This window comes from Telmatherina bonti, assembly GCF_933228915.1.
Source record: "Telmatherina bonti genome assembly, chromosome: 1".
NCBI classification, from domain to species: Eukaryota; Metazoa; Chordata; class Actinopteri; order Atheriniformes; family Telmatherinidae; genus Telmatherina; species Telmatherina bonti.
The window spans coordinates 2566299-2583341 of record NC_136619.1 but is presented as its reverse complement, the minus strand read 5'-3'; the positions used below and the strand labels follow the sequence as shown (position 1 = coordinate 2583341).

The 17043-nt window shown below is 50.7% G+C and overlaps 1 protein-coding gene across 2 annotated transcripts in view; it reads right to left on the bottom strand.

Moving 5' to 3' along the window:
* lrrk1 (leucine-rich repeat kinase 1) overlaps positions 1-16363 on the bottom strand; it is a 331059-nt gene extending 314696 nt beyond the window's left edge. For both annotated transcript variants that reach the window (XM_079247905.1, XM_079247906.1), the window contains exons 1-3: positions 16250-16363; positions 10792-10906; positions 921-1093 (exon numbers count right to left, since the gene is read on the bottom strand). In XM_079247905.1, the coding sequence (XP_079104031.1) occupies positions 921-1093; positions 10792-10846 (228 nt within the window). In that variant the 5' untranslated portion in view covers positions 10847-10906; positions 16250-16363. The remainder of the gene's footprint in view (positions 1-920; positions 1094-10791; positions 10907-16249) is intronic.
* Between the last annotated feature and the right edge of the window lie 680 nt (positions 16364-17043).

Below are 17043 nucleotides of genomic sequence, written 5' to 3'. Positions count from 1 at the left end.
CCCTTATTTGCAGAAAAGTTCTAAATAAAAAAAATAAAAATAAATTTTAAAAAAAGCAACAAGGAGCTGCATTTCACTGCATGACGCGGAGTCTAGACGCCGTCATCACCATGGTCCCACACTGTAAACATTTTATAACAAACGTTTATTTCTGTTTCTTTTCTTTTTTATTAGAAAACTGACTAAATATACTAAAGTAGCTCATAGGAACTATTTTATGTTGGCCTCGATAGTTTTTATGCCAGAAAGCTGTTAAGTAGCACATTTCTCTCATTCACCTGTCAAAAATCAGCTGATCTGCACCAGCTGATTAACGTGTTGCTATGGTAACCCCCGTAACGGGATGATCAGACAGTCAGTTAACTTGTCCATCCATCAGTGACCATGATATAGATGATATGAATGTGTCATCCCAACCCCCCCCACTCACTGCCTGCAGGTGAAGTCACACAGGTGTTATTCTATGTAAAGTTCTATGTTACACGCTCTACACACAGAGATCATCTTCAAGGTTAATTAATTACACAACAGCTAAGTATTGTACAGATTGTACTGTATTATATAAAGTACTTTCCTCAAGTTAGAAGAGGACCCCCCCCCCCCCCCCCCAATCCAGGAGCTGTGGTGTGCGTCCCTAATTTCAATTTATGAAAGGTGGCAACTGGGACAATCCCAGCTGAAAACTGGAACAAGCTCTCCGTTAGATAAATGTCCACTCTGAGACCAGGACGACTGACCAGATCCAAACTGGGAGCTGGGTCTGTGTGAACCCACCAGCTGACAAAGAGAGGAGAGTTGTTCTGTTTGGCCAGTTAATGAACCAGTAAATCCTGTCAGGAATCAGCTCCACCTGCAGACGGAGGAGGTGCAGGTCTCTCAGAAAGACGGCTTCATCTCCGAACTTATCCGGCGACACTCACCCCGTCGGTGTGGACTCCTCTGCAGCACTCCACACAGCAGGCCTGTTTGATCAGCTCCCTGGCGGCCTCCTCATCGCCCCCCTCATACACCGCCCCGATGTTCTCCAGACTGGGACCGGGGCCAGAGTCTGGCTCTACCGGCGATGCCTTGGCCTCCATTTCCTCAACGCCGCCTGGAAGGACCACAGAACCAGTTAGAACAGAGAACATGTAAGGGGGACCGGGTCACACCGGAGAGCTGGCCGACATGCTGCTGCTGGCTCCCTGAAGCAGCCCACTCCCAGAACCGGGTCACCTCTCCACACGGTGACCCCCCCCCCGGGTCACCTCTCCACACGGTGACCCCCCCGGGTCACCTCGTCGCACGGTGACCCCCCCGGGTCACCTCTCCCCGTGCAGCATACAACTGGAGGTAATTCAACAACAGCACCAATCAACGGCCTCTGAATAAACCTCATAACATTGACCACCAAGAAGCTGGATGAGAACCTGATCCTTGTAGACCACTATGTACTTGTGTGGCGGCACACCCTGATGAAGCAATCCGCAGCTCATTATGCACAAAATGGACCAATTGCTGAGCTGAATTGATTTTCTCCACAAAACAGAATTGAAAAATTGACAAAAACCTGAATAACTGAAAAAGTTAAAATGTGAAAAAGCCAAATATATCTCCTGAAAGAGGTTAATGCAGGTTAACTACTGACTTCAGATTTTTTTTGTTGTATTTACAAACTATTTAAAATAATCTTTAGCTTCTTGACAGCAGTTCAGTCTTTCACATCTGTCTGCAGTTCTGCTGATTACACACTGGGGGCAAAGGCATTCCCATCGGCAAAACATATGAGCACTCCTGCTCAGGACATAAGCAAGAACTGTGGTGAAGCAGTGGTGAACTGAACTGCCTTTCGTTCAGAAGGTCGTGGGTTTAAATCCGGCTGGTGGGTCCTGATAAATCGTGTCAGATTGTTGTACTTCTCCCAGTGCTTATGCTGATCTTTATCTAATAGATATTGTGTGCTACCATAACCATTTAAATCTTAAGCTCTACTGCTGAGTACACACTGCAGCATGTTAAAAATAAACCAAAACATTCTTATCCCAATGGTAAAAAATGCTAATGCTTGTGCCAGAGTGCAGCTGACAGCTGTGCTGGTGTAGTGGTTCAAGGATCGGGCTCTTGTTCACGTTTTCATGGGTCAGAATCACGACGCAGTGCCTTGATAAATCAAGTTGGATAGTTGTGCTTCTTCTCCAAATGGTTATGCAATTGCAAATCAATCATTCAGCATAGAAGGGCATTCATAGTGGTTATTCTGCAAGAAGAGCAAAATTTTCTAGTTACCTTACTGAATTTCCCTTTGGGGATTAATAAAGTAGTTTTCATTTCATAATCTGTAACAGGAAATTGTTTTTGACAAACCCTACGGTTCGGTTATGAGCCCTCGTGGACTCTGAGGTCTTATGGTGCCAACCTTTTAAATATACCAAAAGTTAGAACTAAAACATACAACGAGACCTCGTTCCTGTTTCATGGTCCTCGCCTTTGGAACGCTTTCATGGTCCTCGCCTTTCATGGTCCTCGCCTTTCATGGTCCTCGCCTTTGGAACGCTTTCATGCTCCTCGCCTTTGGAACGCTTTCATGCTCCTCGCCTTTGGAACGCTTTCATGCTCCTCGCCTTTGGAACGCTTTCATGGTCCTCGCCTTTCATGGTCCTCGCCTTTCATGGTCCTCGCCTTTGGAACGCTTTCATGCTCCTCGCCTTTGGAACGCTTTCATGCTCCTCGCCTTTGGAACGCTTTCATGGTCCTCGCCTTTGGAACGCTTTCATGGTCCTCGCCTTTGGAACGCTTTCATGGTCCTCGCCTTTGGAACGCTTTCATGGTCCTCGCCTTTGGAACGCTTTCATGGTCCTCGCCTTTGGAACACTTTCATGGTCCTCGCCTTTGGAACACTTTCATGGTCCTCGCCTTTGGAACACTTTCATGGTCCTCGCCTTTGGAACACTTTCATGGTCCTCGCCTTTGGAACACTTTCATGGTCCTCGCCTTTGGAACACTTTCATGGTCCTCGCCTTTGGAACACTTTCATGGTCCTCGCCTTTGGAACACTTTCATGGTCCTCGCCTTTGGAACACTTTCATGGTCCTCGCCTTTGGAACACTTTCATGGTCCTCGCCTTTGGAACACTTTCATGGTCCTCGCCTTTGGAACACTTTCATGGTCCTCGCCTTTGGAACACTTTCATGGTCCTCGCCTTTGGAACACTTTCATGGTCCTCGCCTTTGGAACACTTTCATGGTCCTCGCCTTTGGAACACTTTCATGGTCCTCGCCTTTGGAACACTTTCATGGTCCTCGCCTTTGGAACACTTTCATGGTCCTCGCCTTTGGAACACTTTTATGGTCCTCGCCTTTGGAACACTTTTATGGTCCTCGCCTTTGGAACACTTTCATGGTCCTCGCCTTTGGAACACTTTCATGGTCCTCGCCTTTGGAACACTTTCATGGTCCTCGCCTTTGGAAAACTTTTATGGTCCTCGCCTTTGGAAAACTTTTATGGTCCTCGCCTTTGGAACACTTTTATGGTCCTCGCCTTTGGAACACTTTTATGGTCCTCGCCTTTGGAACACTTTCATGGTCCTCGCCTTTGGAACACTTTCATGGTCCTCGCCTTTGGAACACTTTCATGGTCCTCGCCTTTGGAACACTTTCATGGTCCTCGCCTTTGGAACACTTTCATGGTCCTCGCCTTTGGAACACTTTTATGGTCCTCGCCTTTGGAACACTTTTATGGTCCTCGCCTTTGAAGGCTTAGTTGGCAGCGAGTGCCACCTCCTCCAGCAGGTGATGGAGGGCACCACAGGCGTCCTTCGGCACGTTTCATGTTGCTAACGTGTGTCAGGACTCCAGAAAGTCCAGCTCCTGCATCGGACCACAAAGGTGGAGACGTTGCAGCCGACATGAACAGCCTTCCATGTGGACTGCACGGCCCTGTCCAAAACTAAAATTGACACTGGGAGCTTATTTTCAGATGAGAGTGGAGCTGCTGGAACCAGTGTGGCCAGTGGCCAGCCTGAGGAGGCCTGCTCAGGTCAGGGTGGTGGAGCAGACTGACGCGAGGACACGAAACACACCTGTACAGGTGTGTTTCGGCTGCAATCGAAACCATGTGAAGTGTAGAAAACACTTGTTAAATATGTTCAAAATGATTTAAAACAAAGTAGAAAAATAAATCCTTCCTGGTCTGCTGACAGATATAAAACCTGAGCTCAGCCTTCATCAGCGTCAGATGCTTATCTTCTTCTTCCTCACCAACAGACTTCAGTGAGGACAGTAAACGCACCAGGCTCCGCCTCCTGAGACTGACACCCACTTCTGAACGTGCACACCCATAGCCCCGTGTTGGGGGTGCTGGAGCACCGCGAGAATCTGATTTGTTTTTTTCTTTTACTGTGTGCATTTCTTTAAATTAAAGAGAGAAAAAAATAAACTATAAAAGTGTGGAAACGATACACTGCCTGGTTTTAAAAGTAATACTGCACGTTGTTCTAGCTAACGTTACAGCTGCAAACTACCACTGTCCTGTGTTTATAAAGACAATGTGGGGACAACGTCTTCACGTCCACCTGGACAGAAACACTCCGGTCTCTGACGTCTTCACGTCCACCTGGACAGAAACACTCCGGTCTCTGACGTCTTCACGTCCACCTGGACAGAAACACTCCGGTCTCTGACGTCTTCACGTCCACCTGGACAGAAACACTCCGGTCTCTGACGTCTTCACGTCCACCTGGACAGAAACACTCCGGTCTCTAACGTCTTCACGTCCACCTGGACAGAAACACTCCGGTCTCTGACGTCTTCACGTCCACCTGGACAGAAACACTCCGGTCTCTGACGTCTTCACGTCCACCTGGACAGAAACACTCCGGTCTCTAACGTCTTCACGTCCACCTGGACAGAAACACTCCGGTCTCTGACGTCTTCACGTCCACCTGGACAGAAACACTCCGGTCTCTGACGTCTTCACGTCCAGCTGGACAGAAACACTCCGGTCTCTGACGTCTTCACGTCCACCTGGACAGAAACACTCCGGTCTCTGACGTCTTCACGTCCACCTGGACAGAAACACTCCGGTCTCTGACGTCTTCACGTCCACCTGGACAGAAACACTCCGGTCTCTGACGTCTTCACGTCCACCTGGACAGAAACACTCCGGTCTCTGACGTCTTCACGTCCACCTGGACAGAAACACTCCGGTCTCTGACGTCTTCACGTCCACCTGGACAGAAACACTCCGGTCTCTGACGTCTTCACGTCCACCTGGACAGAAACACTCCGGTCTCTGACGTCTTCACGTCCACCTGGACAGAAACACTCCGGTCTCTGACGTCTTCACGTCCACCTGGACAGAAACACTCCGGTCTCTGACGTCTTCACGTCCACCTGGACAGAAACACTCCGGTCTCTGACGTCTTCACGTCCACCTGGACAGAAACACTCCGGTCTCTGACGTCTTCACGTCCACCTGGACAGAAACACTCCGGTCTCTGACGTCTTCACGTCCACCTGGACAGAAACACTCCGGTCTCTGACGTCTTCACGTCCACCTGGACAGAAACACTCCGGTCTCTGACGTCTTCACGTCCACCTGGACAGAAACACTCCGGTCTCTAACGTCTTCACGTCCACCTGGACAGAAACACTCCGGTCTCTGACGTCTTCACGTCCACCTGGACAGAAACACTCCGGTCTCTGACGTCTTCACGTCCACCTGGACAGAAACACTCCGGTCTCTGACGTCTTCACGTCCACCTGGACAGAAACACTCCGGTCTCTAACGTCTTCACGTCCAGCTGGACAGAAACACTCCGGTCTCTGACGTCTTCACGTCCACCTGGACAGAAACACTCCGGTCTCTGACGTCTTCACGTCCACCTGGACAGAAACACTCCGGTCTCTAACGTCTTCACGTCCACCTGGACAGAAACACTCCGGTCTCTGACGTCTTCACGTCCACCTGGACAGAAACACTCCGGTCTCTGACGTCTTCACGTCCACCTGGACAGAAACACTCCGGTCTCTGACGTCTTCACGTCCAGCTGGACAGAAACACTCCGGTCTCTGACGTCTTCACGTCCACCTGGACAGAAACACTCCGGTCTCTGACGTCTTCACGTCCACCTGGACAGAAACACTCCGGTCTCTGACGTCTTCACGTCCAGCTGGACAGAAACACTCCGGTCTCTGACGTCTTCACGTCCACCTGGACAGAAACACTCCGGTCTCTAACGTCTTCACTTCCACCTGGACAGAAACACTCCGGTCTCTGACGTCTTCACGTCCACCTGGACAGAAACACTCCGGTCTCTGACGTCTTCACGTCCACCTGGACAGAAACACTCCGGTCTCTGACGTCTTCACGTCCACCTGGACAGAAACACTCCGGTCTCTGACGTCTTCACGTCCACCTGGACAGAAACACTCCGGTCTCTGACGTCTTCACGTCCAGCTGGACAGAAACACTCCGGTCTCTGACGTCTTCACGTCCAGCTGGACAGAAACACTCCGGTCTCTGACGTCTTCACGTCCACCTGGACAGAAACACTCCGGTCTCTGACGTCTTCACGTCCACCTGGACAGAAACACTCCGGTCTCTGACGTCTTCACTTCCACCTGGACAGAAACACTCCGGTCTCTGACGTCTTCACGTCCACCTGGACAGAAACACTCCGGTCTCTGACGTCTTCACGTCCAGCTGGACAGAAACACTCCGGTCTCTGACGTCTTCACGTCCACCTGGACAGAAACACTCCGGTCTCTGACGTCTTCACGTCCACCTGGACAGAAACACTCCGGTCTCTGACGTCTTCACGTCCAGCTGGACAGAAACACTCCGGTCTCTGACGTCTTCACGTCCACCTGGACAGAAACACTCCGGTCTCTGACGTCTTCACGTCCACCTGGACAGAAACACTCCGGTCTCTAACGTCTTCACGTCCAGCTGGACAGAAACACTCCGGTCTCTGACGTCTTCACGTCCACCTGGACAGAAACACTCCGGTCTCTGACGTCTTCACGTCCACCTGGACAGAAACACTCCGGTCTCTGACGTCTTCACGTCCACCTGGACAGAAACACTCCGGTCTCTGACGTCTTCACGTCCACCTGGACAGAAACACTCCGGTCTCTGACGTCTTCACGTCCACCTGGACAGAAACACTCCGGTCTCTGACGTCTTCACGTCCAGCTGGACAGAAACACTCCGGTCTCTGACGTCTTCACGTCCAGCTGGACAGAAACACTCCGGTCTCTGACGTCTTCACGTCCACCTGGACAGAAACACTCCGGTCTCTGACGTCTTCACGTCCACCTGGACAGAAACACTCCGGTCTCTGACGTCTTCACGTCCAGCTGGACAGAAACACTCCGGTCTCTGACGTCTTCACGTCCACCTGGACAGAAACACTCCGGTCTCTGACGTCTTCACGTCCACCTGGACAGAAACACTCCGGTCTCTAACGTCTTCACGTCCAGCTGGACAGAAACACTCCGGTCTCTGACGTCTTCACGTCCACCTGGACAGAAACACTCCGGTCTCTGACGTCTTCACGTCCACCTGGACAGAAACACTCCGGTCTCTGACGTCTTCACGTCCACCTGGACAGAAACACTCCGGTCTCTGACGTCTTCACGTCCACCTGGACAGAAACACTCCGGTCTCTGACGTCTTCACGTCCACCTGGACAGAAACACTCCGGTCTCTGACGTCTTCACGTCCAGCTGGACAGAAACACTCCGGTCTCTGACGTCTTCACGTCCAGCTGGACAGAAACACTCCGGTCTCTGACGTCTTCACGTCCACCTGGACAGAAACACTCCGGTCTCTGACGTCTTCACGTCCACCTGGACAGAAACACTCCGGTCTCTGACGTCTTCACGTCCAGCTGGACAGAAACACTCCGGTCTCTGACGTCTTCACGTCCACCTGGACAGAAACACTCCGGTCTCTGACGTCTTCACGTCCACCTGGACAGAAACACTCCGGTCTCTAACGTCTTCACGTCCACCTGGACAGAAACACTCCGGTCTCTGACGTCTTCACGTCCACCTGGACAGAAACACTCCGGTCTCTGACGTCTTCACGTCCACCTGGACAGAAACACTCCGGTCTCTGACGTCTTCACGTCCACCTGGACAGAAACACTCCGGTCTCTGACGTCTTCACGTCCACCTGGACAGAAACACTCCGGTCTCTGACGTCTTCACGTCCACCTGGACAGAAACACTCCGGTCTCTGACGTCTTCACGTCCAGCTGGACAGAAACACTCCGGTCTCTAACGTCTTCACGTCCACCTGGACAGAAACACTCCGGTCTCTAACGTCTTCACGTCCACCTGGACAGAAACACTCCGGTCTCTAACGTCTTCACGTCCAGCTGGACAGAAACACTCCGGTCTCTAACGTCTTCACGTCCAGCTGGACAGAAACACTCCGGTCTCTGACGTCTTCACGTCCAGCTGGACAGAAACACTCCGGTCTCTAACGTCTTCACGTCCACCTGGACAGAAACACTCCGGTCTCTGACGTCTTCACGTCCACCTGGACAGAAACACTCCGGTCTCTAACGTCTTCACGTCCAGCTGGACAGAAACACTCCGGTCTCTGACGTCTTCACGTCCACCTGGACAGAAACACTCCGGTCTCTGACGTCTTCACGTCCACCTGGACAGAAACACTCCGGTCTCTAACGTCTTCACGTCCAGCTGGACAGAAACACTCCGGTCTCTAACGTCTTCACGTCCACCTGGACAGAAACACTCCGGTCTCTAACGTCTTCACGTCCACCTGGACAGAAACACTCCGGTCTCTGACGTCTTCACGTCCACCTGGACAGAAACACTCCGGTCTCTGACGTCTTCACGTCCACCTGGACAGAAACACTCCGGTCTCTGACGTCTTCACGTCCAGCTGGACAGAAACACTCCGGTCTCTGACGTCTTCACGTCCACCTGGACAGAAACACTCCGGTCTCTAACGTCTTCACGTCCACCTGGACAGAAACACTCCGGTCTCTGACGTCTTCACGTCCAGCTGGACAGAAACACTCCGGTCTCTAACGTCTTCACGTCCACCTGGACAGAAACACTCCAGTCTCTGACGTCTTCACGTCCACCTGGACAGAAACACTCCGGTCTCTGACGTCTTCACGTCCACCTGGACAGAAACACTCCGGTCTCTGACGTCTTCACGTCCACCTGGACAGAAACACTCCGGTCTCTAACGTCTTCACGTCCACCTGGACAGAAACACTCCGGTCTCTGACGTCTTCACGTCCACCTGGACAGAAACACTCCGGTCTCTGACGTCTTCACGTCCACCTGGACAGAAACACTCCGGTCTCTGACGTCTTCACGTCCACCTGGACAGAAACACTCCGGTCTCTAACGTCTTCACGTCCACCTGGACAGAAACACTCCGGTCTCTGACGTCTTCACGTCCACCTGGACAGAAACACTCCGGTCTCTAACGTCTTCACGTCCACCTGGACAGAAACACTCCGGTCTCTGACGTCTTCACGTCCACCTGGACAGAAACACTCCGGTCTCTGACGTCTTCACGTCCACCTGGACAGAAACACTCCGGTCTCTGACGTCTTCACGTCCACCTGGACAGAAACACTCCGGTCTCTAACGTCTTCACGTCCAGCTGGACAGAAACACTCCGGTCTCTAACGTCCACCTGGACAGAAACACTCCGGTCTCTAACGTCTTCACTTCCACCTGGACAGAAACACTCCGGTCTCTGACGTCTTCACGTCCACCTGGACAGAAACACTCCGGTCTCTGACGTCTTCACGTCCAGCCTGGACAGAAACACTCCGGTCTCTAACGTCTTCACGTCCACCTGGACAGAAACACTCCGGTCTCTGACGTCTTCACGTCCACCTGGACAGAAACACTCCGGTCTCTGACGTCTTCACGTCCACCTGGACAGAAACACTCCGGTCTCTGACGTCTTCACGTCCCACCTGGACAGAAACACTCCGGTCTCTGACGTCTTCACGTCCACCTGGACAGGAAACACTCCCGGTCTCTGACGTCTTCACGTCCACCTGGACAGAAACACTCCGGTCTCTAACGTCTTCACGTCCACCTGGACAGAAACCCACTCCGGTCTCTGACGTCTTCACGTCCACCTGGACAGAAACACTCCGGTCTCTGACGTCTTCACGTCCACCTGGACAGAAAACACTCCGGTCTCTGACGTCTTCACGTCCACCTGGACAGAAACACTCCGGTCTCTGACGTCTTCACGTCCACCTGGACAGAAACACTCCGGTCTCTGACGTCTTCACGTCCACCTGGACAGAAACACTCCGGTCTCTGACGTCTTCACGTCCAGCTGGACAGAAACACTCCGGTCTCTGACGTCTTCACGTCCACCTGGACAGAAAACACTCCGGTCTCTGACGTCTTCACGTCCACCTGGACAGAAACACTCCGGTCTCTGACGTCTTCACGTCCACTTGGACAGAAACACTCCGGTCTCTGACGTCTTCACGTCCACCTGGACAGAAACACTCCGGTCTCTGACGTCTTCACGTCCACCTGGACAGAAACACTCCGGTCTCTGACGTCTTCACTTCCACCTGGACAGAAACACTCCGGTCTCTAACGTCTTCACGTCCACCTGGACAGAAACACTCCGGTCTCTGACGTGTCCATCAGTTTGGTAAACGGAACAGCGGTGAGGAGGAGTAAACAGCCCAGTAGAAACCAGCAGTTTCACTTCTCTTTGCTAATTTTAAGCCTCAGATGCAGCAGTTCATCTGGAACCACCACAGAAGAAGAAGCAGACACTCACCGCTGCTGGGGGTCTCTCTGGGATCTGGGGAAACGCCGACAGACCAGTAGGACATTCCTACTGGGCGCTGTGGTTGGACTGGCCACGATCAGAGCTCCGTTGCAGACAGGAAGTCCTGCATAGAAAAACCAGACCCTGAAGATCCACATGTGGTTCCCATGAAAGAAGTTTAATCTGGATCAGAAGAAGAAGAAGCGTTTACATTCTACAGACTAGATAATCAATTCTGATGATCAGAACCACCTGGTCTACACGGACCTGGTCTGTACGGACCTGGTCTGTACGGACCTGGTCTGTACGGACCTGGTCTGTACGGACATGGTCTGTACGGACCTGGACCTGGTCCATAGAGTGTGGACACATGGGGGTCGTTCCAATTCTAATGACGGGGTGGGAAGGACGGGTGAGGAGGAGGCAGAGCTGCGGATCATCCTACGGTGGTCTGGTCCAGATCCGGGTGGATGCAGCCAGATGTTTATCTGACGTAAAGTGGAGAAACTGGGGCAGCAGGACATCCAAAGGGGACATCTCTCGGATTGACAAACTGATCCGCAAAGCTGGACAGGTGGTTGGCTGTCAACTGGAGACATTTGTGACAGTGAGGGACAGGGGGACTCTGGACAAACTGCTCTCTATTATGGACAATCCTGCTCATCCACTCCACCGGACTGTAGAGGGGCAAAGGAGCTCCTTCTCCAATAGACTTTTACAGCTGCGCTGTCACAGTGAGCGCTACAAGAACACATTCTTACCATTCTCTATACAGATGTACAATAACTCCCCACTTTGTGACAGATAACTAACATTCATTTCAAAGCCTCTGTGTAAACTGGCACTGCATTTAGTCACATGTTGTATATATTGTAAATTTCTAAATTTCCACATTCTATATTGCCAATTTTACTTTAGATAGTTTTATTTATCTTTTATCTTTGTAAAAGTGTACATATTCCAGATTGCTTTATGGATAGTACCTATTCTATTTTATTATTATTATTTACTTTTTTTTTTCTTACCTACTATTGCTGTTCTATTTCTTCCTCTATTGCTGTTCTGAGCTACTGTGACAACAGAATTTCCCTTGTGGATGAATAAAGTCTGTCTAAGTCTAAGTCTAAGTCTATTGACATCTACTCCTCGATTTAGATTGTCATATTCAAATCTGTCAAGTAGATCAGTGTTAGAAACATACATGAGCTATGTAAAAGCATATTTGATTTTGCTGAACCCCTTCACAATAACACTATTCAACCTTACCTTTATATCACTTTGTTCTTTGTACAATGCTTTCGGTGTTCTTTGCTTATCCTAATGCCATGGACTTATGATTTATTAAAAGTTTTTATTCTTGTTTGTTGGTCGAGCAATGCTTGGTAGGACAGAAATGAACCTTTTTGTTTAATATTGCATGAGGACAAGGAGTAGAGGCATGACTAACTTTTGTTCAAGAACAGGATTATCTTCACTGTTTCTGGCTCCACAACTGAGCCTTTAATAACCAAGTTGACCACAGCCTCATCCAGCACCTGCTTTCTGGTGATGAAATCATAATGTTACAAGGGCACAAATGTTGCTGAATGTTATAGGAAACGTAGTATATTTTAGATTATGAAAAACAAAGAGCTTCTTACTTTGGTTCGTTTTTAATCTGTTTGCAGTCTAAATTTTCTTGGATTGCTCAATAATGCCTTAGCATTGATGAGGTATTGTTGTAAGCTCTCTGTCACACACCAAACATTTCACCTAAAGTGCAATATCAGAGTTATGGCTAGTACCATAACATACAGCATTTAAATAATATTTGCAAATATCATACAAACGTTTTTATGAACAGTCATTTCAACAAATTCTTCCTCTTTTTGCCTGGCTCCAGCCAAAAAGTACTTCCTCTGTTTGCAGACAAACTACTGTAAATACTCCCCCTACTACCACAACTGGCAACGTTTCAAATAATCTAAAGCTACAAACTCGCCTACAATCCAAATGCAAACTTATCCAACACCTACAACAGCCCACAAAGATCTGCACTTTTATTTTGAAAAAACCCACCCAAATTGTATCAGTCACATGTCCAAGGCCTCCTTTTGTCATTGGTCACTTGGTTTTCATCAATAGGACACAAGCATCGGAACGAGGCTCCCTTCCTTGGTACATGGCCTGATGTCTCAGCTTCTAATGTCCCATCACCACGTGCTTTGTCTGGGAGAAATGATAGACTTTACAAGGATGGCATCTTTCTTCAGGTGAAACAGAGTTTCAGGGGAAAAGAGCTCCTTCATAGCGACTACAAAAATTCCCTTGAAGATGGGGACGACATTTGGAAGGAGTGAAGACTTCCACTTTGATGAAAAGAACATTCTGGAGCCTACTTAGAAAGGTTAAAGCAGTTCGTCATGGCCAATGGACTTGCATACGGGGATGAAGTTGAAAGCTGTGTTCCTGACGATAGTAAATGAAAAGAACCACACCCTGCTAATGGAGCTATGTTAAAGCCATCTGACAAGAAGTTGTTGGAGTTAATCGATTAACTCCCTGGGACCATTTTGTACGAAAGACAAGCTGTTTTGCTGACAGGTACAAGTTTAACTGCAGGAGTCAGAGAGATGATGATTACAGAAGTGAGAACATTTAAGAAATTTTAGAAAGCTATCATCTACATACAAGTTTGGCAAATTCTGTGAAGATGCTCTATGAGACGGGTTCATATGCAGAGTTAAAAGTGCAGAACAGCTAGGAGTTAACTCTTGCAGCGGCTAATGATATGGGGCTTACACATGAAGTGACAAAGCAGAATTCACAACAGCAGCAGTCATTCAAGGCAGTTGCAGTTTGAAATGGGTGGGTGCATCTGTTGCAATCCTGCGACAGATGCACATGCAAAGGGCATATGCTGCAGGAGTGTGGATTATAAGAGGTGGATGCTGTGTATGTAAGAAGAACAGACAAGGTACGTTGTTCCATAGCCAAGGAGTAATCAGACAAAATGGGCAAAGCACCTGGGCGTTTCCGGCAGTATATCGGCCAGCGGCAGTATATCGGCCAGCGGCAGTGTATCGGCCAGCGGCAGTGTATCGGCCAGCGGCAGTTTATCGGCCAGCGGCAGTGTATCGGCGAGCGGCAGTATATCGGCGAGCGGCAGTTTATCGGCCAGCGGCAGTGTATCGGCCAGCGGCAGTATATCGGCCAGCGGCAGTGTATCGGCCAGCGGCAGTGTATCGGCCAGCGGCAGTGTATCGGCCAGCGGCAGTGTATCGGCCAGCGGCAGTGTATCGGCCAGCGGCAGTATATCGGCGAGCGGCAGTTTATCGGCCAGCGGCAGTATATCGGCCAGCGGCAGTGTATCGGCCAGCGGCAGTGTATCGGCGAGCGGCAGTTTATCGGCCAGCGGCAGTATATCGGCGAGCGGCAGTTTATCGGCCAGCGGCAGTATATCGGCCAGCGGCAGTGTATCGGCCAGCGGCAGTGTATCGGCCAGCGGCAGTGTATCGGCGAGCGGCAGTGTATCGGCCAGCGGCAGTGTATCGGCGAGCGGCAGTTTATCGGCCAGCGGCAGTGTATCGGCCAGCGGCAGTGCATCGGCCAGCGGCAGTGCATCGGCCAGCGGCAGTGTATCGGCGAGCGGCAGTATATCGGCCAGCGGCAGTGTATCGGCCAGCGGCAGTGTATCGGCCAGCGGCAGTATATCGGCCAGCGGCAGTTTATCGGCCAGCGGCAGTGTATCGGCCAGCGGCAGTGTATCGGCCAGCGGCAGTGCATCGGCCAGCGGCAGTGCATCGGCCAGCGGCAGTGTATCGGCCAGCGGCAGTGTATCGGCCAGCGGCAGTGCATCGGCCAGCGGCAGTGCATCGGCCAGCGGCAGTGTATCGGCCAGCGGCAGTATATCGGCCAGCGGCAGTGTATCGGCCAGCGGCAGTGTATCGGCCAGCGGCAGTGTATCGGCCAGCGGCAGTTTATCGGCCAGCGGCAGTATATCGGCCAGCGGCAGTATATCGGCCAGCGGCAGTGTATCGGCCAGCGGCAGTGTATCGGCCAGCGGCAGTGTATCGGCCAGCGGCAGTGTATCGGCCAGCGGCAGTGTATCGGCCAGCGGCAGTGTATCGGCCAGCGGCAGTGTATCGGCCAGCGGCAGTATATCGGCCAGCGGCAGTGTATCGGCCAGCGGCAGTATATCGGCCAGCGGCAGTATATCGGCCAGCAGCAGTATCGCTTATATGTTAAAGTCTGTACAGATTTCAGTTCAAGAAGGTAAAACTAACAGCGTGCTGAGAACCTACAGTGAACAGTCCTTGAGACTGAAAGGAAACATATTTGTAATTGTGAGTTGGAATGGTCGTCATTGCATGCTTAGTCAACTGGTGATTCAAGGTAATGGTCCACCCTAATTTGGGACAGATTGGATAAAAAGTCATCTTTAAAACTGGATCGATCATGTGTTCACAAAGTGAAAACAGAGAATGTAGACGAGTTATGTGACAGATACCCTGATGTATATAAACCTAGTTCAGGAGAGGTGACAGGGATGAATATGGAACCAGTAGTTTTATGGCACTCCTGGGCTGCCATAGCCAGTCAAACTTCTGCCATGTCAATTTGGCCCCATTCATAAAAATAAGAGCAAACAGCAGTGTTTACGCTGCAGGTTGAAAATCTGCAGGTTGTATATTTGTCGGTGTAGCGTCTGGAGTTCTGGAGGTTCTGGAGGGGAAAGCGGGTCCAGGCCGGTTCTGGAGGGTGGATGTGATGAAACCTACAGTCTCATCTGGGAATTCCCAGGAACGGAATTCTTCCTCCGGACTTCCTGCTTGTCTGCACCTGGAATGCACCTGGCTTCACCTGTTCCTGCAGAACCAGGACCTCCGGACCAGAATCAGGACTACAAACCTCCATCAGGACCAGAACCAGGACCTGGGTAAGATCCAACAACGAATCTTGATTCTGATCCGAGTCCTATCATGACAGAGCTCATCCTGACCCGGTCCAGTCGGTTCTGTGTCATCACGGATTTCCGAACCCGGACTAAGAAGAGGTCTGAACTGTTTACTGAAACTCTTCATCATCCTCCCACGTGGACCTGTTCCCCCTGTCAGTCTCTCTTCTTCTTTTCAGGTCAGACAAAATCCTTCACACTTCGTCAGACCTGAGAGAGAAAACGCTTCTTTCTGGACCAGAACGGGGCCAGAACCGGACCAGAACGGGGCCAGAACCGGACCAGAACGGGACCAGAACCGGACCAGAACGGGGCCAGAACCGGACCAGAACGGGACCAGAACCGGACCAGAACGGGGCCAGAACCGGTCTAAGAAGAGCACTAAACGCTCTGTCTGGTGGAACTTTCCTCTGCACCATCAGACCGGAGAGGTCCTGCTGGTTTCTCCTTCCTGACGCACGGAGCGCTCGCGCGGAGTGCGCGCGCCGCGGCTGCAGCGCGAGGGTGACGGCCAGGTAAGAAACCGCTCACCTGCTCGTTCGGAGGTCCAGAGTCCATGACGCCCGGATTTCACGGTTTTAATGCCTCACACACACTTCCTGGAGTCCGCGACCCGGGCACGCGCTGGACACATTACCACTTCCGCTAATCCTTCCAAAATAAGACCGCATCAAAGCCGAACTTCCGGTTGCCATGGCTTTCAAAAGAATGTTTAAAAAAGACTTCAGGATGTAAAAACTGCAACCCCCAAGCAGCTGGGACTCTCTTACATTACATTACAAGAGCAGAATTCCATTATTTCCATTAACACGCATTTTATTCCCAGTAAAAAACAAACATAGACATTTTACACATAAAACACTTGGCAGCGTCTAACCAACATGTAGCAGTCTCCTGTTGGGATCATTCCTGCAGGGGGATCTTTCAGCGGCAGCATGATTCATCCCGACTGCAAAGACACACCAATGTGGCTGTGGAGGAGAGTTTAGACAGTTTAACGGGTCAGATCATCAGCAACAAGCAGAGAAAACATCTAAGAGATGCAGAATCTTCTACAACTGGGTTAAGAAGGGTCCAGTGCATTGTTGCAAACAAAAAGCTGGAAAAGCAGCTGGTACAAATGGGAAACAACTGGAGGGGCATTTGACCACTAATTAGGGTCATTGCCAGCAGGTCAGTAACAGACCGAGTGTAAAAGGAGCCTTTCTGAGAGGCATCGTCTCTCAGATGGAAAGATGAACAAAGATTCCTCCATCTGGGACAAGATGGGTGTAATGGATGACTGTGAGGACCCGGAAATTCAACCACATGCAAAGGAGTCGTAA